We start from the raw sequence: 21,903 nt of genomic DNA, 5'->3' as shown, positions 1-21,903 counted from the left end.
GTGAGTGATTACATATATTTTTTTCAATAAAGTATTCACAATTTCACATCCCTTTATTTCTCTTCTCATGTTCCCGTCTTCCCTCTCTCCTTCTTCATTTTTTCCTACAATCTCTCTCCCCCCCCCCCCCCCCCTCTCCAGTCTTTGTGACTCTGACCTGTGCGTTCCGGTATGGTCGTGAGGACCTGGACGTTCTGGGGTTGTCCTTTAGGAAAGACCTCTACATCTCCACCTTCCAGGCCTTCCCCGCCGTCACCACGGAGGAAGAGCGTAAACCACTCAGCCACCTGCAGGAGAGACTGCTGAAGAAGCTGGGCCAGCACGCACACCCATTCAACTTCACTGTGAGTTCTATAGACTGATCCCACTGCACCGCAGACACACCGGTTTAAATCAACTTGTTTACCGCATCTTTGCTCGTGTACAATTCTGTGGTCGTGTGCCTGTTTGTTGGTGAGCAGTTGTGTATTAATTCTGTGGCGTGACTGCCAAATATCTCTCTTTCAGATCCCTCAGAACCTGCCCTGCTCAGTCACTCTACAGCCAGGACCAGAGGACACAGGGAAGGTACAGAGACCACACACACACACAAACACTGTATACACTCACAAAACTTTTTATTGAATATCTTCCTCTCCCTCTGCCTTCGTCTCTGCTCAGGCTTGTGGAGTGGACTTTGAGGTCAGAGCCTTCTGCGCCAGGACCGTAGAGGAGAAAATACACAAAAGGTACAATGTTGTCGAAGCTCTGCGTTTTGATTCAGAGATTCAGTGCAGATGGTTAAAAGTGATTGTGTATGTGATGTTTAAGGAACTCTGTGCTGTTGATAACCCTAGTGTGTGTGTGTGTGGTTTGTTATATGACTCGCTTTTCTCATATGATATTATATATGTTGTTATAGGAACTCCGTGCGTCTGGTGATCCGTAAGGTGCAGTATGCCCCTGAGAAGCCCGGTCCTCAGCCCATGGTGGAGACAACGCGATCCTTCCTAATGTCAGATAGATCCCTACATCTAGAGGCCTCGCTGGATAAAGAGGTAGGACGGGACACATCGAGACAGACGCAACGCCTGCACGACGGACACGCACGCACGCGCATGAATTAGTTAAAAGCGTTATGCAGACATTTGGTTGACTGGATTGGTTAAAGCCTGAGATGATCACCCGACCAACCGAATTCACTCCTCCCCCGTTCTCTCCGTCTCTTCCTTTCCTTCTCGTTCTCGCTCGGTCTTCCTCTCCCCCTCTTTCTCAGCTCTACTACCACGGAGAGCCTATCAGTGTGAATGTCCATGTCACCAACAACTCCACCAAAACAGTGAAGAGGGTGAAAATTTCAGGTAAGAGACAAACGTGGAATCGGCTGGCCCCAATTCAACCCCCCCCCCTCGCCCCAACCCTTCTTTTCTGCAGAAGCTCCGCCACTGCACTGCTGATACCTACCCAGTACCCTACGGATCTACAAACATGGAGGGGTTAAGCCCAAGGGGGAGGGTTTCGGAGCGATTTGGGAAAGGCTGTATCAGAGGAGAGACTCGACCTTCCCATCTGCCACTCCTCTGCTCTCTCCATCTTTGTTGCTGTGTGTCTGTCAGTGTTTTGCCTCTCCTGGTGTTGTTAACCCTTTCTCTCCCCTGCTGCAGTGCGTCAGTATGCTGATATCTGTCTGTTCAGTACGGCTCAGTACAAGTGTCCTGTTGCACAGGAGGAGGCAGAGTGAGTACCCCTTCTCTCCGTAACCTCTCTCTCCATCCCTGTAAACCTTCTCTTCATCACGGTTTCTCTCGCCTTTGGCCCTCGGGACCACACTCTCCTTTTTTCACCTCTCCCTTTTGTCCTCTGTGAGAAAATGTTGGGTGAATGCACACAGGTTGTGTGGCCAAGTAGAGACTCACTTTCAGTACTTTTGTTTTATTGTTTCTGCATAACTTCTACCCTCATGTTGTACGACCCTCTGCTCACTGAAAACGTTCTATGCTTCGACATCACTCCTGCCCCTCTCCCAATATACGAGACCCTGCAAACCCACCTTTCTACTGGTACTACCATTCCAGACTACCCCTCTCCTCCTCTCAGCTCAACACCTCTCCTGCCCCGCTACCTCCCACCCAACCCACTCTGAGACCCCAGGCAAACACATGTCCTCCCCCATCTAGTAACATCACAGCCCCTCGTCCCCTTGTTATGACATCATGGAGTTGGTGTTCTCTCCCCCTGTACTGTAGTCTTACAGGTGACTGATGTAGTGCTGCACAGATGTGACACCTACAATAAGTCTGTGGGCCACACCGCCGACTGGTAAGTAGAGGGGCAACAATGCGAATGGCTTAAAGTAACTATCCAGTGTTTCCAGATTTCTATCACATATGACCTAGAATTCGTTAATTAAGTATGTTAAAAAGCTGCTTTTCTGTGTTTGAATGGTGTGGGCGTATACCGGTTATTCAACTATGAATACGAGTAGATCGCTGATTGGCCAAGTCATGACATCATCCTTTATGAGGAAATAGCAAGCATTTTTGAAACGGTCTGTTTGAGATACAAGTTTGAGGTGGGGTTTTTGAAGGTTTTTTTTCTTCTCCAATTTATGCTTTGGCCTCATACAAGTAAATCATGAGTCGTCAACGTTATTTGGGTATGAGTTAACCGAATATGAACTTTTAAAAGTGAGATTTTCACTGGACAGTTACTTTAACGCCCAGAATTCCCAGACCTAGACCTCCCCACAACCCCAGTACCTGGCTTGATTTAGGCTCACCAAAACTTCCCCTCATAGCCTAAATCTTGATCCCTAACCTCACATCTGGATAATTATCCTTCTGGTCCCCCCTTATCCAGTCCTCTTCAAGAAGCCAATGGCCCCAAACCCAAATTACCTTCCTTTCAAATTGCGGGAAATCTCAGACTGGTACCCAACCTAGTCCCCTTCAATACTCCTCTTCCTCTCTGTTCTAATGGCAGCATCTTTAACCCTTTTCTCTCCTCTCAACTTTCCTTACTGCTTCCCAAGCGTTGTGGACGCGTGTACGAGAGTGAGTGATTTAAAAACCAACCACGTATGATGAAACAGAGAAATGATCAGTTCTTTCTCTCTACACAGTGACCAGGTGTCCCCCAGCAGTACGTTCTGTAAGGTGTACACCCTGACTCCCATGCTCACCAACAACAGAGAGAAGAGAGGCCTGGCTCTGGATGGGAAGCTGAAGCACGAAGACACCAACCTGGCCTCCAGCACCATGTAAGAGACTAGAGAGAGAGACACGCACATAAAAACACACACACAGTACCAGTCAGAAGTTTGGACACGCCTACTCATTCCAGGGTTTATCTTTGTTTTAACTATTTTCTACATTGTAGAATAATAGTGAAGACATCAAAACTATGAACACATATGGAATCATGTAGTAACCAAAAAACGTTTCAAACTATGTTTTATATTTGAGATTCTTCAAATAGCCACCCTTTGCCTTGACAGCTTTGCACACTTTTGCCATTCTCTCAACCAGCTTCATGAGGTAGTCTCCTGGAATGCATTTCAATTAACCGGTGTGCCTTGTTAAAAAATAATTTGTGGAATTTCTTTCTTTCCTTAATGCGTTTGAGCCAATCAGTTGTGTTGTGACAAGTTAGGGGTGGTATACAGAAGATAGCCCTATTTGGTAAAAGACCAAGTCCATATTATGGCAAGAACAGCTCAAATAAGCAAAGAGAAACGACTGTCCATCGTTACTTTAAGACACGAAGGTCAGTCAATCCAGAACATTTCAAGAACTTCCTTCAAGTGCAGTCGCAAAAAGCATCAAGCGCTATGATGAAGCTGGCTCTCATGAGGACCGCCACAGGAAAGGAAGACCCAGGGTTACCTTTGCTGCAGAGGATAAGTTCATTAAAGTTAACTGCACCTGTTCAAGTAACAGACACATCTCAACATCAACTGTTCAGTGGAGACTGCGTGAATCAGGCCTTCATGGTCAAATTGCTGCAAGGAAACCACTACTAAAGGACACCAATAAGAAGAAGAGACTTGCTTGAGACAAGAAACCTGAGCAATGGACATTAGACCGGTGGAAATCTGTCCTTTGGTCTGATGAGTCCAAATTTGAGACGCAGAGTAGGTGAACGGATGATCTTCGCATGTGTGTTTCCCTACGTGAAGCATGGAGGAGGAGGTGGGATGGTGTGGGGGTGCTTTGCTGGTGACACTGTCAGTGATTTATTTAGAATTCAAGTCACACTTAACCAACATGGCTACCACAGCATTCTAGAGCGATACGCCATCCCATCTGGTTTGGGCTTAGTGGGACTATCATCTGTTTTTCAACAGGACAATGACCCAAAACACACCTCCAGGCTGTGTAAGGGCTATTTGACCAAGAAGGAGAGTGATGGACTGCTGCATCAGATGACCTGGCCTCCACAATCACCCAACCTCAACCCAAGTGAGATGGTTTGGGATGAGTTGGACCGCAGTGTGAAGGAAAAGCAGTCACAAGTGCTCAGCATGTGTGGGAACTCCTTCAAGCCTGTTGGAAAAGCATTCCAGGTGAAGCTGGTTGAGAGAATGCCAAGAGTGTGCACAGCTGTCATTAAGGCAAAGGGTGGCTACTATGAAGAATATTTTGTTTAACACTTTGTTGGTTACTTCATGATTCCATATGTGTTATTTCATAGTTTTGATGTCTTCACTGTTATTCTACAATGTAGAAAATAGTAAAAATAAAGAAAAACCCTTGAATGAGTAGATGTGTCCAAACATTTGACTGGTACTGTATATATATTTACAGTGCATTCGGAAAGTATTCAGACCCCTTGACTTTTTCCACATTTTGTTACGTTATAGCCTTATTCTAAAATTGATTAAATTAAATGTTTTCCTCACCAATCTACACACAATTCCCCATAATGACAAAGCTAAAAGTTTTTTTGCAAATGTATTAACAGTAAAAAACAAAAAATAAAATCCAGAAATACTTTATTTACATAAGTATTTAGACCTTTTGCTTTGAGACTCGAAATTGAGCTCAGGAGCATCCTGTTTCCATTGATCGTCCTTGATGTTTCTACAACTTGATAGGAGTCCACCTGTGGTAAATTCAATTGATTGGACATGATTTGGAAGGCACACAGTTGACAATGAATGTCAGAGCAAAACCAAGCCATGAAGTCGAAGGAATTGTTTGTAGAGCTCCGAGACAGGATTGTGTCGAGGCACAGATCTGGGTAAGGGTACCAAAAAATGTCTGCAGCATTGAACGTCCCCAAGAATACAGTGGCCTCCGTTCTTAAATGGAAAAAGTTTGGAACGACCAACACTCTTCCTAGAGCTGGCCGCCCGGCCAAACTGAGCAATCGGGGGAGAAGGGCCTTGGTCAGGGAGGTGACCAAGAACCCAATGGTCACTCTGACAGAGCTCAAGAGTTCTTGAACCCGATCGAACATCTCTGGTGAGACCTGAAAATAGCGGTGCAGCAATTCTTCCCATTCAACCTTACAGAGCTTGAGATGATCTTCAGAGAAGAATGGGAGAAACTCCCAAAATACAGGTACAATGCCTTGCAAAAGTATTTACCCCCGCCCCCCCCCCCCCCCCCCCCCTTGGCATTTTTCCTATTTTGTTGCATTACAACCTGTAATTTAAATGGATTTTTATTTGGATTTCATGTAATGGATATACACAAAATAGTCCAAATTGGTGAAGTGAAATGAAAAAGATAACTTGTTTAAAAGAATTCAAAAAAATGGTGGTGCGTGCATATGTTTTCACCCCTTTTGCTATGATGCCCCTTAATAAGATCTGGTACAACCAATTACCTTCAGAAGTCACATAATTAATTAAATAAAGTCCACTTGTGTGCAATCGAAGTGTCACATGATCTCAGTGTATATATAGACCTGTTCTGAAAGGCCCCAGAGTCTGCAACACCACTAAGCAAGGGGCACCACCAGGCAAGTGGCACCATGAAGACCAAGGAGCTCTCCAAACAGGTCAGGGACAAAGTTGTGGAGAAGTACAGATCAGGGTTGGGTTATAAAAAAATATCAGAAACTTTGAACATCCCACGGAGCACCATTTTATATCCATTATTAAAAAATGGAAAGAATTTGGCACCACAACAAACCTGCCAAGAGAGGGCTGCCCAACAAAACTCACAGACCAGGCAAGGAGGGCATTAATCAGAGAGGCAACAAAGAGACCAAAGATAACCCTGAAGGAGCTGCAAAGCTCCACAGCAGAGATCGGAGTATCTGTCCATAGGAGCACTTTAAGCCGTCCACTCCACAGAGCTGGGCATCACGGAAGAGTGGCCAGAAAAAAGCCATTGCTTAAAGAAAAGAATAAGCAAACACGTTTGGGGTTCGCCAAAAGGCTTGTGGGAGACTCCCCAAACATATGGAAGAAGGTTCTCTGGTCAGATGAGACTAAAATTTAGCTTTTTGGCCATCAAGGAAAACGCACAAACCCAACACCTCTGTCTGGCACAAACCCAACACCTCTCAGCACCCCGAGAACACTATCTCCACAGTGAAGCATGGTGGTGGCAGCATCATGCTGTGGGGATGTTTTTAATCAGCAGTGACTGGGAAACCGGTCAGAATTGAAGGAATGATGGATGGTGCTAAATACAGGGAGGAGGTGAGGGCACTTGGAGTGTGGTGTCAGGAAAACAACCATTCACTCAACGTCAACAAAACAAAGGAGATGATTGTGGACTTCAAGAAACAGCAAAGGGAGCACCCCCCAATCCACATCAACGGGACAGCAGTGGAGAAGGTGGAAAGTTTGGAAACCTCAGGAGGCTGAAGAAATTTGGCTTGTCACCTAAAACCCTCACAAGCTTTTACAGATGCACAATTGAGAGCATCCTGTCGGGCTGTATCATCGCCTGGTACCGCAACTGCACCACCCACAACCGGAAGGCTCTCCAGAGGGTGATGCGGTCTGCACAACGCATCACCGGAGGCAAACTACCTGCCCTCCAGGACACCTACAGTACCCGGTGTCACAGGAAGGCCAAAAAGATCATCAAGGACAACAACCACCCGAGCTGCTTGTTCACCCCACTACCATCAAGAAGGTGAGGTCAGTACAGGTACATCAAAGCTGGGACCGAGAGACTGAAAAACAGCTTCTATCTCAAGGCCATCAGACTGTTAAACAGCAATCACTAACACAGACAGGCTGCTGCCTATATACAGACTTGAAATCATTGGCCACTTTAATAAATGTATCACTAGTCACTTTAATAATGTTTACATATCTTGCATTTCCTCATGTATATACTGTATTTTATACCATCTATTTCATCTTGCCTATTTCGCTCGGTCATCGCTCATCCATATATTTATATGTATATATTCTCATTCCATCCCTTTACTTAGATTTGTATGTGTTAGGTAGTTGTTGTGGAATTGTTAGATTACTTGTTCGATATTGCTGCACTGCCGGAACTAGAAGCACAAGCATTTCGCTACACTCGCAATAACATCTGCTAGCCATGTGTATGTGACCAATAAAATTGGATTTGATTTATATAACAAGACACGATCCATTTTCGTGAACGGGGTGGTGTACCTAATAAACTGGGGTGTATATGCATGCAGTTTTCCTCTTGTCTGTTCTGTCGGGGGTTTCATTGACGTGTGTCTGTTTTGATGTGTTCCAGAGTGAAAGACATGTCCAATAAGGAGGTTCTGGGAATCCTGGTGTCTTACAGAGTCAAGGTCAAACTAGTGGTGTCCCGTGGAGGGTATGTTACATCTTGGCTCATACACATGTATTAATGGTCTGTCTTACATAGATTCACGTAATGGTTCTAAGTAAACATTTCCACCTGGATTAAGCTGGAACGTTTTAATGAGTATTAGTTCACCTCTGCCTGATATCTGAGTGGTCTCCGACTGGGGACAAATTTAGGTGAATCAACGTTGTTTCGATTTCATTTGTCAACCTATTTGTGCCATTGAATCGACGTGGAAAATACATTCGAATTGAAAAAAAGTAGTCAACGATAACTGTTGTTTGAGGGTGACATTTCAACCACAGGATTGTGTAATCATGGTAAGGAAATTTCAACATAAACAAACCGTGTATAAAATATGTTGAATTTGTACCTTTTAAAACAACGACAGATTTTCAACGTTATATCCACTATCAGAAAAACAAACAATAGGCTAGGCAGTACTTCCTACTGGAGAATTTCTATATCAACAGCTATCCTTTAGCCTCCCATCCAGGGTTTTAATCAAGCTCAGCCTTGTTTAGCTATGATATTTGTCATAGACTATTACCAATGTCCTATCGTGAGAATGAATGTTGAGAGATCTCCACTTATAAAGTAAATAGATTCAGTGTTGCTGTCGAAGTCATTCCGAATGGTCGTTTTAACTTTGCATCTGCGCTGTTTCAAGTAAATGTGTTTTTGCTAAATTGTCAGTGGAAATTGTTAAAAGTCGTCCTTGTGAATCGAGTTGAATGGTTTGTTTAACTTTAATCAACGTTTTTTTGTTTGGCATACATTTTAAATTCTCAGTATCATTCTGCTACCTTGGAATTGACCTTTATCTTCTGCTTGGATAGTTTGGACTGCTTGGATAGTCTGCTTGGATCTGTGCACCTGGCTAGGTCTGGCTTGAATTCCAGTTTGTCTACAAATGTATAATTGAATTGTAGTATTCACATCAACCAAAACAATGGTTGTTTTTGTAAAATGTTCAGTACAAATTGTTAAAAGTCATCCTGGTGCATAGAGTTGTATGGTTTGTTTAACTTTGCAATCATTGGATTTTGTTTGACATACATTTTAAAGTGAAAAATCTGAGTTTCCGTAGTCTCTGTTAGTGGAATTGCCCTAAATCTCCTTTAAGTGTGTTGACAACAAAACACAATTCAATTACACTTTTGAAGAACAATAAATAGCCTATTAACTTGTCTACAAGTTAACAAATGATATGTTGGATTCACGAGATTAAGCCAGTGGCTCAGATGGAACTTTCCAAACAGCAGATGCATATCCTTTAAATGTTGATATTTGGTTGGGTTGTCAACCAAACAGAATTCAGTATTACTTTTGTAATACAGTAAATAACCTATCGTACAAGCTAATGTAACATTCAACTTGAAAATGAGTAACACATTTTGAAGTACCTGTAACTATAAATGTCTTCTTATGCAATCATATGGGGTGGCAGGGTAGCCTAGTGGTTAGAGCGTTGGACTAGTAACCAAATCCCCGAGCTGACAAGGTACAAATCTGTCGTTCTGCCCCTGAACAAGGCAGTTAACCCACTGTCAAAGGTCAAATAAAATAAAAAAAATATAAAGCGTGCTTGTTCAAGATCGCATGCAATTGTCCACGTTGAAATGACTTGGTGTGCCCAGTGGGCTGTTATTGCTTTAACATTACTGTGTATGTCCTCTGTACAGCGACGTGTCAGTGGAGCTACCTTTTGTCCTGATGCACCCCAAACCCTCAGACCAACACATTTCCAGACCTCAATCAGGTACAGACCAGTGTGTGTGATCGAGAGAAAATATGTTTTAGAAATAGAAGTGTTTTGCAGTGATCGTTACGTCTTTTGTAATGTCATTACTTTCTCCCACAGCCGTCCCAGAAACTGATGCCCCAGTGGACACTAACCTTATAGAGTTTGAGACAAAGTAAGAGAGCGAGAGAGTGTTTCTCAGATTTCAATTTAACCTTGTTTGAACACAATTTCAATCTCTTCCTCTTCCTCCATTCCTTCTCTCTCCCTCTCTCTCAAGTAATTTCTCTCAGGATGATGACTTTGTGTTCGAGGACTTTGCCCGTCTCCGACTGAAAGGAATGAAGGATGATGAGGATGACCACTTCTGCTAATTCTCCCTCCCCCAGGACCAGGCACCCAAACCTGGGGAGAGGAGCTAGGCGAGTCACTGGTCTAGTCTCAGCACCAGACAGTAGGCCCAACTCCAGAAAAGGGGTGCAGGAGCACTCAGATATTTTTAAAAGCCTCCCCCCTTTCTCTTCATATTCAAATTGTTCTCCCCTCTTCTTTTCTCCTACATTTGCGATGGCATTGTTCATTTCATCTCCTTCGTTTTGTCACTCCTTTTTGTTTGAGAAACAGAGATGATGAGAGAGATGGAGATATTTAAAGGGCGTGTCGAGTCAACTGTCTCTGTTTTCAGGAAATCATTCTATACGTTTTGGGTCCATTCGTTGATTCAGGGTTGATCTTATATGTTCTATAGGTCCCACTTTATAAGAAGCGGTCAGATATACGTATTCAAAATCCCCAGGTTTACCTTAAATCCCGGTTGGATGATTCCGGATTTCCTGCTTATTCCCTTCTGATTCCGGCATCTTCCAACCGGGATTTCTGGAAAATCTGGGAATTTTTGGGGGAATCTGGAACTTGAATGTACAGGGACTACATTGCTGCACAACTACTTAGAGGGAACACGAGTTTAATAGTTTATGCAATTGCATTATTACATGGTTATAACCTGTTATTACACTGTTATTACGTTATTATCAGTGGTGGAGTGGAGGGTAAAAGCACCTAAACGACATTTACGCAGATTTTTTTTCTCGCCCACCTTTTGTGGGAAAATGCATTGAAAGTATAGGGAGCATTACTTTAGTCACCGCGAATGGTGACCAGCGTTTACCCACCTATTTATTTTACCACAACATGACGGGTTATTATGCTACGTTATCATTACAGCTTTTCACTTACCCTTAACACACGCTCACTACCCAATTTGTAGTAACTCAATACCCAATACTCTATCCATTATGGCAAGTGCAGAACGATTCCATATCGTCACAGTTGAGGGAGGGAGTGTGTAAGTGTAGTGCACTTACAGTGAGGACGGGTGTGAGTGTAGTGCACTTACAGTACAGTGTGTTTTAAGTGCAGTGCACTTACACTGAGGGTGCGAGTGTGGCGCACTCATCGTGACGATACAGGGAATCGTATGTACAGACAGTGTGGCCTTTTCTGTTAGGGACTATATAGGAGACTTACGGCATCTAAACCTACACACACATCCTACATGCAATGATTGCCATGAACACGATAAATAACTATTCTTTTACATTTATGATTTGCCAAAAGTTTATTATTTGACAAAGGTCAGATGGCATGTCCTGGTTGCAGTTTGATTGAACCTCACAATCGATAAGATTAGGGCTCATGTCTAGGATGTACTGTACTGAGCTAGGATCAGCCCCCGGTCCCGTCCATGTAGTGTTATTCATTATGATCAACCTGGCTAAAACTGATTCAAAATCAGCCAAGGAGATTTTTTGGGGAAAGTCACAAATGTGTGTTCAATGGCACACCTGGTGTGTGATAAGCAGTACTGCAGTCTTCTTGCAGGTCTCTCGAATATACTGTAGATTCTGGAAAGAAAGCTTGATGCAGGTTGAAGTTTTCCCCTAATCACCGATACACCGATTAAAACAATCTGACCGTGTAATGGTAAAGGTTAGGATTGATGGTAGAGTTATTTGATCCTAGATCTGTGGTTAAGGTGCATCTTCTACCTCAAATCTGCTAAATTTATCATTGACCAATCTCTCAAACTTACCAGCATCCAACATTGGCCTCAATCATCAGAATCACCAATGTTGGGAGGAGTGGAAAGGGCGATGGGAGGAAACGGGGGAAAAGCCAGGCAAGGGGGATGGGAGGTAGGGGAAATAATGGCGGGAAAATAATATTTTTGTTGTTGTAATAATCGGCAGAGATATGTGTACTTAAATGTTGCCATTATTTTAATTTTATTCTAAAGACATTTTATTTTTCATTATCAAAAAGTCACAAGTGACATGATCTAACCTTATGATAATTCCCTGCTGTATTCTCTCAACTGCTGTAAATATTATTATTGTAAATGCAACTCAACAGCCAATAAGAGTTCACTATAGAACATTGCAGTCCAATCAGAGCACATTTTATAGGATAGTCAGACTCCCCAATCCAGGTTCTCCAGGACCTCTTAGTATGTTGGTTTTAGTTCTGAACTGGTTTCACAGTTAAAATTGTTTAAACTGAACTTTAAAAATTCTACATCAATTGAATGTCGGTTTCACAAGTCCACGTTAAGGTCAATAGATATGTTTTGTATAGGAAACCGGTATAACCAGGGGCCCCTCTGGAACAGGATATGGAGAGATACAGTGAATCCCAAACCACCCCCTCGCCCCTACCAACTCGCTCTGAGGACCCTCCGTCGTCACGTGTTGCTGACGAAAGTCTGAGGGTGACTTCCAGAGGGTGACGATGGGATAAGCAATAAACCCATCAACTTTGGGACACACTCGAATGAATAAAACAAGCATGAAATTCAAGTGAACAAATCCCCTCTGGCGTTTTACAAGATATAAACCTCAGTTAAACATTTAACTTGGGAGGTATTTCATCTTTTACATGTGTCAAGTCTTGAAATCAGACAAAAAAACAAATGCATGTGACATATAATTAGGCACGCCTCTACATTCTTTTGTGTGAAATTGCGCAAACTCCAAACATACAGCAGTACATGTTGGGATTGCACTTCACTCTGAAGCCTGCGACCTTGTTATCTGAGTCTAATTAGCCCTTACACCCTTGATCATTTTCACTCCCTCAGCTTTGGGACACTTGTGCAAATGGGGGAGGAAAGCGTGAATGCGCAAATGGAGTGGCGAGGGGAAGGGGGTGATTTGAGATTCAGCCATTGGCTACTGCTGTAGTATCTAGATTGTAGACACTTGATAGGATAGTACAGAGAAGTACATTGCGGTCAATTACGTGTGTCTATAATGGCGTGTAGGTGCAGAACAAAGGCAGATAAGGAGGATTGATTGATTGCAACTTGGCTCACTTATCAGATTGGAAATCACTGTGTTTGATCAGGTTATAGATTTATATAACGTAAAAACATAAAAGGTAAAGTATCCACCTGATGTACAGTTTCAGAAGAAAAAGCTTCAAGTACAGCAAGCCAAGAGTTACAAATTACTAAGCCAGCAAATGCAATGTAACAACAATGACCACCTCTTCTTATCAGATGTATTTTAATATCAGGGTAGAGGTGTGTTTTAAATTGATTAGATTGTAACTGTCGCCATTTTGGTTCAATGACAAGAATGTGTTTGTTTTTTTCTTAACATGTGTTGCCTAATTCAACAACTGTCCATGGTTAACAAGAGTTATTGGTCACGTTAACAAAACATTTTGTACATTGGTTGGTTTTTACACATTTGAACGCACCCAGATGATTGAGGTTGTAACAATTATAGAAATATAATTACTAGAACGGAAATCTGCATTCAAGTTAATGTTTTGCTTTTGTGTAAATATATTTCCAGGGGTGAGATGTCAGTCACAACACATTGGTTATGAAGTTTCACATGAAGGTTATAAAGGTTCATAAGAAGGTTACGAAGCTCATACTCTGTTCATGTTATGAATGGATCAACGCATGGCATGGTATTCTAACAATGCACTGCAACAATATGGAAAATGTTGTGATATTTGTGATATAGAACTTTTAGAACCTCCAGAAACTCTTAGGGACCATGTAAACGTTACAATGAGCTTTTTGGTAACTCTGTACTTTAAGTGGCATCTTACGAAGCGTTATAAGGCCTTATGAACATTCACAGCACCGTAGAGGCTATAGAGGTTTATTAAACTGTGTAATTAAGCAGTAGGGCCGTTATATTGATAATATATCACAGCTAAGGCCAGGGGCCTCTTGTTTTGTTACTATATTATACAGTTACATGTGCTATGAATGTTTAATAAGGCATAAGACTTCATAATAAACCACTTCAGGTAGAAGTGTTACCAGCTTTTTTTTTTGTTTGTAAATCTGAATGGCGATTGTCCTCATGTCTATAAACCAGTGAAGTGTAGAAAAAATTAAAGTAGAAGTTCAGTATTTTACAACTTAACAATGGATTACAGTTTCTCCTGGCCCAATGAATACTTTCAGGGTGAGGAACCATCTAAAATACTCAGTAAAATACTTAACTTCCCCTTTTTAAAAACAAATATTTTATTTTTGTTCCCTTCAATCTTAGTTGAGGTATCTATCCACGGAAACGCACGCAATCATGTCAATTTGTAGGCTTGTGTATTGAGTCAGACATTTTATTTTAAGGACAATTTTAAGCTACTACAAAACTGTAGATTCATAGAGAACTATACTTAAATGCTACCTGATACTTTATCTGTGAATTAATTAAATTAAGACAAAGTATATTGTTATCAAGGAAACCAAGATGCTGTATAAGCAATGTTATTTTACTCAATAAAATGGAACAAAATGACAATGAAAAAAATGTAAAAGATTATAAAAAAAATTACATTGGAGAATATATGTCGCTTCTTTATTTTGTACTGCATTTTAGAAAATGTCAAATAAAAAAAACTTAACATACAAAATGGTCTATTTGTAAGTGCGTGTACGTTCTGTGTATGCATGACAATGTAATGAAGCACTAACTTTATTACAGAACATTGCCAGATACATGACTGATATCATATAAAAATACGTTTTTCAGTCCCCGCCTCTCTTCGGCAGGTGGTCCTAAAACACCACGGTGACGGCAAGCGATGGAAACATCCCCCTGCTGCGCTCTGCCGAGTGCCGACCATGTGCATTCTCTCAGGGTTGTGGATCCAGCATGACTTCGCAGGTGCGTCCCAGCTCTCCCAGTTTGACCCTGGTGTATTCTGCTCGGTTCAAGGCCATTTGACAGTCTTTTCTGGCCGAGTACGTGGAGCCTTCGTGGGGCTGGCCTGTGGCAACCTACAGGGGACGGCGGGAGAAGGAAGTGTGGTGGGGGGAGAATTGTTAGGTGAATGTGGACCGTTCTGGCTGGCACAAGGCTACACTACTAGTTGAATGTGAAACATGCATAACTTTGATGTAGAAAGAAACGGAAACTACATGTATTTATTTATTTAACCAGGAAGGGCTCATTGAGATTTAAAATCTCTTTTTCAAGAGCGTCCTGGCCAAGATAGGCAGCGCCAAGTCATTACAAAAATGACAGACAAACAACATGGAAAAACTACAAATAATCTAGTAAAAACCATAGAATTCATAAGAGTATAACAAAATCAAAAACAGCAAATTAAAAACATTGACATGTCAGGGAATCAGTCTCAAGATCATTCATCAGTGATTTAAAAATACCATTCGGGACAAGTTCTTCCAGTTTAAAAGTATTTTGTAAGGCGTTCCAAGACGATGGTGCAGAGTACATAAAATACCTTTTACCAAATTCAGTTCGGACATTTGGAACAGTTAGCAGGATAAAGTCCAGCGAACGAAGAGAGTACCCACCACATTTCTGAACAATAAAAATACATGAGAGCTATATCTACACTACCAAGTTACATATACAGTACCAGTCAAAAGTTTGGACACCTACTCATTCAAGGGTTTTTCTTTATTTAAAAAAATATATTCTACATTATAGAATAATACATTTCAGATAGACATCAGATTTCCACTGGTCTAATGTCCATTGCTCGTGTTTCTTGGCCCAAGTAAGTCTCTTCTTCTCATTGGTGTCCTTTAGTAGTGGTTTCTTTGCAGCAATTCGACCATGAAGGCCTGATTCACTCAGTCTCCTATGAACAGTTCATGTTGAGATGTGTCTGTTACTTGAACTCTGAAGCATTTATTTGGGCTGCAATCTGAGGCTGGTAACTCTAATGATCTTATCCTCTGCAGCAGAGGTAACTCTGGGTCTTCCATTCCAGGGGTGGTCCTCATTACAGCGCTTCATGGTTTTGGCGACTGCACTTGAAGAAACTTTCAATGTTCTGGATTGACTGACCATGTCTTAAAATAACGATGGACAGTTGTTTCTCTTTGGTTATTTGAGCTGTTCTTGCCACAATATGAACTTTGGTATTTGACCAAATAGGGCTGTCTTCTGTATACCACCCCTACCTTGTCACAACACAACTGATTGGCTCAAACGCATTAAGAAGGAAAGAAATTCCACAAATTAACTTTTAACAAGGCACACCTGTTAATTGAAATGCATTCCAGGTGACTACTAATGAAGCTGGTTGAGAGAATGCCAAGAGTGTGCAAAGCTGTCATCAAGGCAAAGGGTGGCTAGTTTGAAGAATCTCAAGTATAAAATATATTTAGATTTGTTTAACACCTTTTTTGGTTACTACATGATTCCATGTGTTATTTCATAGTTTTGATGTCTTCACCATTATTCTACAATGTGGAAAATATTCAAATAAAGAAAAACCCTGGAATGAGTAGGTGTGTCTAAACTTTTGACTGGTTCTGTATACGTTTCAATTCACGGCATGGCACACTGTGTGAGGGCATGCGCGTGTGTGTCTGTTCTTTCTCCTACCTATGTGAGGTACTGATCTGGGACCTGAACTCGGTCTACTCTACACAGAGCTAGTGAATTGACTGGGCTGACTGTCTGTGCATGTCTGTGTCCCCCCTCTAACCTGTGTGAGCTGAGCTCAGTCTCCACCCTGTTGACGGCCCCAGTAAACGTACAACTGTGTCTGTCTGCGTTACCTGTGTGAGGTATCTGATTTGTGAGCTGAGCTCAGTCTCCACTCTATTGACGGATCCAGTAAACTGGCTGAGCTGTCTGTCCAGGAAACTGGCGTTGTGCTTGTCTTTAGACAGCTCCAACACAACGTTGCCTAGAGGAGATTAACACAGAAAACAGAATTAGGCCGACAGTTTATGTATTTATTTACAGAAACTGCCATGGCTTGTCTTAAACAACTACAGACATTGAGAAAGTAGAGCGACAATGAATGCCCATTCCATCTAGAGCTCTTTTCTATTACCATAAATGTGTGGCTAGGTACAGTTAGCTAGCTATGTAACGACACAGGTACTACTGTTAGCTCTGGTCCAGGGTTATCTCTGGCCCAGCGCTAGCAAGCCGCACTAACGCCCTGAATCAGAGCTAATGTACAGTGCATTCGAAAAGTATTCAGACACCTTCCCCTTTTCCCACATTTTGTAACGTTCAGCCTTATTCTAAAATTGATTAAATACATTTCTCACCAATCTACACACAATACCCCCATAATGACAAAGGCGAAAACAAGTTTAGCCATTTTTGCTAATATATTAAAAATAAACAAATACCTTATTTACATAAGTATTCAGACCCTTTGCTATGAGACTTGAAATTGAGCTCAGGTGCATCCTGTTTCCATTGATCATCCTTGATGTTTTTACAACTTGATTGGAGTCCACCTGTGGTAAATTAAATTGATTGGACATGATTTGGAAAGGCACAGTTGGCAGTGCATGTCAGAGCAAAAACCAAGCCATGAGGTTGAAGGAATTGTCCGTAGAGTTCCGAGACAGAATTGTGTCGAGGCACAGATCTGGGTAAGGGTACCAAAACAATTATGCAGCATTGAAGGTCCCCAAGAACACAGTGGCCTCCATAATTCTTAAATGGAAGAAGTTTGGAACCACCAAGACACTTCCTAGAGCTGGCCGCCAAGCCAAACTGAGTAATTGGGGGATGAAGGGTCTTGGTGAGGGAGGTGGCCAAGAACCTGATGATCACTCTGACATAGTTCTAGATGGACAATCATCTCTGCAGCACTCCACCAATTAGGCCGTTATGGTAGAGTGGCCAGACAGAAGCCACTCCTCAGTAAAAGGCACATGACAGCTCGCTTGGAGTTTGCCAAAAGGCACTTAAAGGACTCTCAGACCATGAGAAACAAGATTCTCTGCAAGGGTTGAAACCAAGATTGAACTCTTTGGCCTGAATGCCAAGCGTCACGTCTGGAGGAAACCTGGCACCATCCCTACAGTGAAGCATGGTGGAGGCAGCATCATGCTGTGGCAATGTTTTTCAGCGGCAGGGACTGGGAGACTAGTCAGGATCGAGGGAAAGATGAACGGAGCAAAGTACAGAGAGATCCTTGATGAAAACCTGCCCCAGAGCTCTCAGAACCTCAGACTGGGGTGCAGATTCACCTTCCAACAGGACAATGACCCTCAGCACACAGCCAAGTCAATGGAGGAGTGGATTCGGGACTAGTCTCTGAATGTCCTTGAGTGGCCCAGCCAGAGCCCGGACTTGAACCCGATCGAATGTTTCTGGAGAGACCTGAAAATAGCTGTGCAGCGACACTCCCCATCCAACCTGACAGAGCTTGAGGATCTGCAGAGAATGGGAGAAACTGCCCAAATACAGTGGAGTCAAGCTTGTGTCATACCCAAGAAGACTCGAGGCTCTAATCGTTTCCAAAGGTGCTTCAACAGAGTACTGGGTAAAGGGTCTGAATACTTATGTAAATGTGGTATTTCAGTTTTTTTATGATGAATAAATTTGCTAAAATTTATAAAAACCTGTTTTTTTGAGTAACAAAATGTGGAAAAAGTCAAGGGGTCTGAATACTTTCGGGAATGCATTGTATATCTAACTAGCTTGGTAGGCGTTTGTTATTACAATGTATTTGAACTCTTGTTGCTGCATCCAGGGGTAGACGAACCTGCGCACTGCAGAATCGTTGCAATTTGATTCTCAACCTCTTCCAAAGCTCGCAGTCGGTCATTCGCCATCAGGATCAATTTCACACACTGGGAGTAATTAAAATAGACGATTCTTATCAGAAGCGGCTACGTACTGCACACTATCGTACACTATCGTAGCAAATAGGTTGTTACTTAAATGCATTAATCCAAAATGTAGCCAAACTCCTGCTTAATGCCAAAAACACTACAGAAAGCGAACATCAACAAAACAAAAAGCTTTCCGAGTAAAGGCGCATATAATAACGTTAACATCTTCGTTGAATAACTACATCCGTCGCATTATTTTGACGTTTTAGCGTGGCTGAGTGGGACGATGGCTTTAACAGCGGCTTGGATGCATGGCCCCTCCAATATGCGACTAACGGAGGGTCTGGTGTCTGTTCTGAAAGAGCAGCGGCCCGAATATTTACCTGCACTTTTAGCGAATTACCGGGAGCACGGCGTGTTCTCGACACAGGTAAAACTGGCTTGCTATAATTGGAGTTGGCCACGCATGGCATCCCGTCTGCTTTCTATAATGTCGTTTTGCATCTAAAGTTTGTATAGCAGTGTTGATCGCCTGGTTGATGTCACTTCTCGCTCTTATCCCTCAGAGTACTGGAGCTGTCGGTGGACTCGTGGGACTCAGCAACGCCAAACTCGGCAACAGCAAAACCAAGTTCGAGGGGCTGTGTCTTCTCTCAGTGCTGGTCAAAGACAGTTCTAGTGATGTGTTCCAACAACACTGTCTCTCATGGCTACGGTCCCTACAACAGGTCATACAGGTAAGACACAGTATGAAGCTAAGACACTGTATGAAGACACCTGTAGACCAGTGCTTGACTTTGGCAGGAGCTCAGGAGGAGCACCACAAATGTTCTTCTGTTTGAGCTCCTGTTTCTCTTATAGAATATTGCACCTAAATATCCTGCACCTAAATATAACTGTACCGGCACCTATTTCAGTCAAGCACTGTTGTAGACTTTCACGATAAGCACACACACACACACACACACACACACACACACACACACACACACACACACACACACACCGGAGACACATCTGTCCAAAACATTCACTGAGACAAATCCAAGATACACAAGACTGCAGGGCCAGACGGATTACCAGGACGTGTGCTCTGGGCATGTGCTGACCAACTGGCAGGTGTCTTCACTGACATTTTCAACATGTCCTTGATTGAGTATGTAATACCAACATGTTTCAAGCAGACCACCGTAGTCCCTGTGCCCAAGAATACAAAGGCAACCTGCCTAAATGACTACAGACCCGTAGCACTCACGTCCGTAGCCATGAAGTGCTTTGAAAGGCTGGTAATGGCTCACATCAACACCATTATCCCAGAAACCCTAGACCCACTCCAATTTGCATACCGCCCATACAGATCCACAGATGATGCAATCTCTATTACACTCCACACTGCCCTTTCGCACCTGGACAAAAGGAACACTTATGTGAGAATGCTATTCATTGACTACAGCTCAGCGTTCAACACCATAGTACCCTCGAAGCTCATCACTAAGCTAAGGATCCTGGGACTAAACACCTCCCTCTGCAACTGGATCCTGGACTTCCTGACGGACCGCCCCCAGGTGGTAGGGTAGGTAGCAACACGTGCTTCGCTGATCCTCAACACTGGAGTTCCCCAGGGGTGCGTGCTCAGTCCCCTCCTGTACTCCCTGTTCACCCACAACTGCATGGCCAGGCATGACTCCAACACCATCATTAAGTTTGCAAACGACACAACAGTGGTAGGCCTGATCACCGACAACGACGAGACAGCCTATAGGGAGGAGGTCAGAGACCTGGCCGGGTGGTGCCAGAATAACAACCTCAATCAACAACAAACTAGAATGGTCCAAACACACCAAGACAGTCGTGAAGAGGGCATCTGCCATCCAGGACCTCTACACCAGGCGGTGTCAGAGGTAGGCCCTAAAAATTGTCAAAGACCCCAACCACCCCAGTCATAGACTGTTCTCTCTACTACCGCATGACAAGCGGTACCGGAGTGCCAAGTCTAGGACAAAAAGGCTTCACAACAGTTTTTACCCCCAAGCCATAAGACTCCTGAACAGGTAATCAAATGGCTACCCGGACTATTTGCATTGTGTCCCACCACCCGCCAACCCCTCTTTTATGCTACTGCTACTCTGTTCATCATATATGCATAGTCACTTTAACCATATCTACATGTACATACTACCTCAATCAGCCTGACTAACCGGTGTCTGTATGTAGCCTCGCTACTTTTATAGCCTCGCTACTGTATATAGCCTGTCTTTTTACTGTTGTTTTATTTCTTTACTTACCTATTGTTCACCTAATACCTTTTTTGCACTATTGGTTAGAGCCTGTAAGTAAGCATTTCACTGTAAGGTCTACACCTGTTGTATTTGGCGCACGTGACAAATAAACTTTGATTTGATTTGAAGACACACACCTGTACAGCACAATGCATAACCTAGAGAGAGGCACACATTTTATGAATTTGCTTAATCAAATGTGGATGGGGACATCAGAAAGAACTGGGTTAAATCTCTTGATATTGCTTATTTAAAAAAAAATCTACTTAAGCTAATTCAAACCCTTTTTTTCCTCTCTCCCCCAGTCCCAGGATCCTCTCCCGTCCGTCCAGCTAGCGGTGGGTGTCCTCCAGGACCTGCTCCAGTATTCCTCCCAGTTACCTGAGCTGGCCAGGGAGGTGGGCCTCAACTCTGTCCTGGGGATCCTCACATCCCTGCTAGTCCTCAGGTCTGAGGTAAGTTAGGGCTGGGGAATTGCTTGAATACAGTAGTAGTTAACTATAGAAGCTGGAGGATACTAAAAGGTGGCAAAGGAAACACTAGTGATTCATTCTCTGTTGGACTTTTTATTGAGGAATACTAGAGCAGAATTCGGTAACGGTGTGTGTATGTTTAGTGTCACCTAGCTAGAAAAAAAGAAACGCACACCTTTAAAGGCGAGGTGCTGGCTAGCGGAGTAGAACACTAGAAAATAAAGGAAAGCCGCACACTCTTAAGAGCTCAGATGCAAAAATTTTATAACCAACGTTTCGACAGCGAAGCTGTCTTCATCAGGGTATCATCAAACACTGCGAGATGAGTCATTTATATAGTGTCAAGAGACACACAGGTGTTTGTAATCATGGCCAAGTATGACCTAATATCATTGGTTAACTCAAATATTTAAAAAAATGGCATACAAAGAACATACAAAAAGACAAACAAATGGATAGCATACGATCATAGCATTTGTAGTCTAAAATGTATCTAACAAACAATTACAATGGCAAAATCACAATTATCACAAGAATGGCCATTGTAATTGTTTGTTAGATTGTTTGTATGCCATTT

General features: G+C 42.8%; 3 protein-coding genes across 4 annotated transcripts in view; 2 read left to right on the top strand and 1 right to left on the bottom strand.

Annotated features, from left to right (window-relative positions):
- LOC106608931 (arrestin red cell-like) overlaps positions 1-14,421 on the top strand; it is a 68,298-nt gene extending 53,877 nt beyond the window's left edge. The window contains exons 5-15 of the mRNA XM_014207172.3: positions 142-344; positions 508-567; positions 661-728; positions 902-1,037; positions 1,256-1,340; positions 1,644-1,716; positions 3,101-3,238; positions 7,665-7,748; positions 9,425-9,501; positions 9,604-9,658; positions 9,764-14,421. Coding sequence (XP_014062647.1) covers positions 142-344; positions 508-567; positions 661-728; positions 902-1,037; positions 1,256-1,340; positions 1,644-1,716; positions 3,101-3,238; positions 7,665-7,748; positions 9,425-9,501; positions 9,604-9,658; positions 9,764-9,857 — 1,073 coding nt within the window. The 3' untranslated portion in view covers positions 9,858-14,421. The remainder of the gene's footprint in view (positions 1-141; positions 345-507; positions 568-660; positions 729-901; positions 1,038-1,255; positions 1,341-1,643; positions 1,717-3,100; positions 3,239-7,664; positions 7,749-9,424; positions 9,502-9,603; positions 9,659-9,763) is intronic.
- Positions 14,345-18,804, bottom strand: LOC106608932 (mediator of RNA polymerase II transcription subunit 11). Of its 2 annotated transcripts, none has more exons than XM_014207173.2 (3): positions 18,505-18,804; positions 16,547-16,677; positions 14,345-14,788 (listed from the first exon to the last, which is right to left on the bottom strand). In XM_014207173.2, the coding sequence occupies exons 1-3, from the start codon at positions 18,572-18,574 to the stop codon at positions 14,645-14,647; spliced, it is 345 nt and encodes a 114-aa protein (XP_014062648.1). In that variant the 5' UTR covers positions 18,575-18,804; the 3' UTR covers positions 14,345-14,644. The 2 variants fall into 2 exon arrangements, with proteins under 2 accessions (XP_014062648.1, XP_045577807.1); XM_045721851.2 differs by having other exon boundaries at positions 18,462-18,585.
- Positions 18,804-21,524, top strand: LOC145850335 (proline-, glutamic acid- and leucine-rich protein 1-like). The gene is made up of 3 exons (XM_082977551.1): positions 18,804-19,004; positions 19,141-19,311; positions 21,159-21,524. The coding sequence occupies exons 1-3, from the start codon at positions 18,861-18,863 to the stop codon at positions 21,315-21,317; spliced, it is 474 nt and encodes a 157-aa protein (XP_082833677.1). The 5' UTR covers positions 18,804-18,860; the 3' UTR covers positions 21,318-21,524.
- Positions 21,525-21,903: the final 379 nt, after the last annotated feature.

This window comes from Salmo salar, chromosome 07 (assembly GCF_965601325.2).
Source record: "Salmo salar chromosome 07, fSalSal1, whole genome shotgun sequence".
NCBI classification, from domain to species: Eukaryota; Metazoa; Chordata; class Actinopteri; order Salmoniformes; family Salmonidae; genus Salmo; species Salmo salar.
This window is presented reverse-complemented; position numbering and strand designations above follow the sequence as displayed.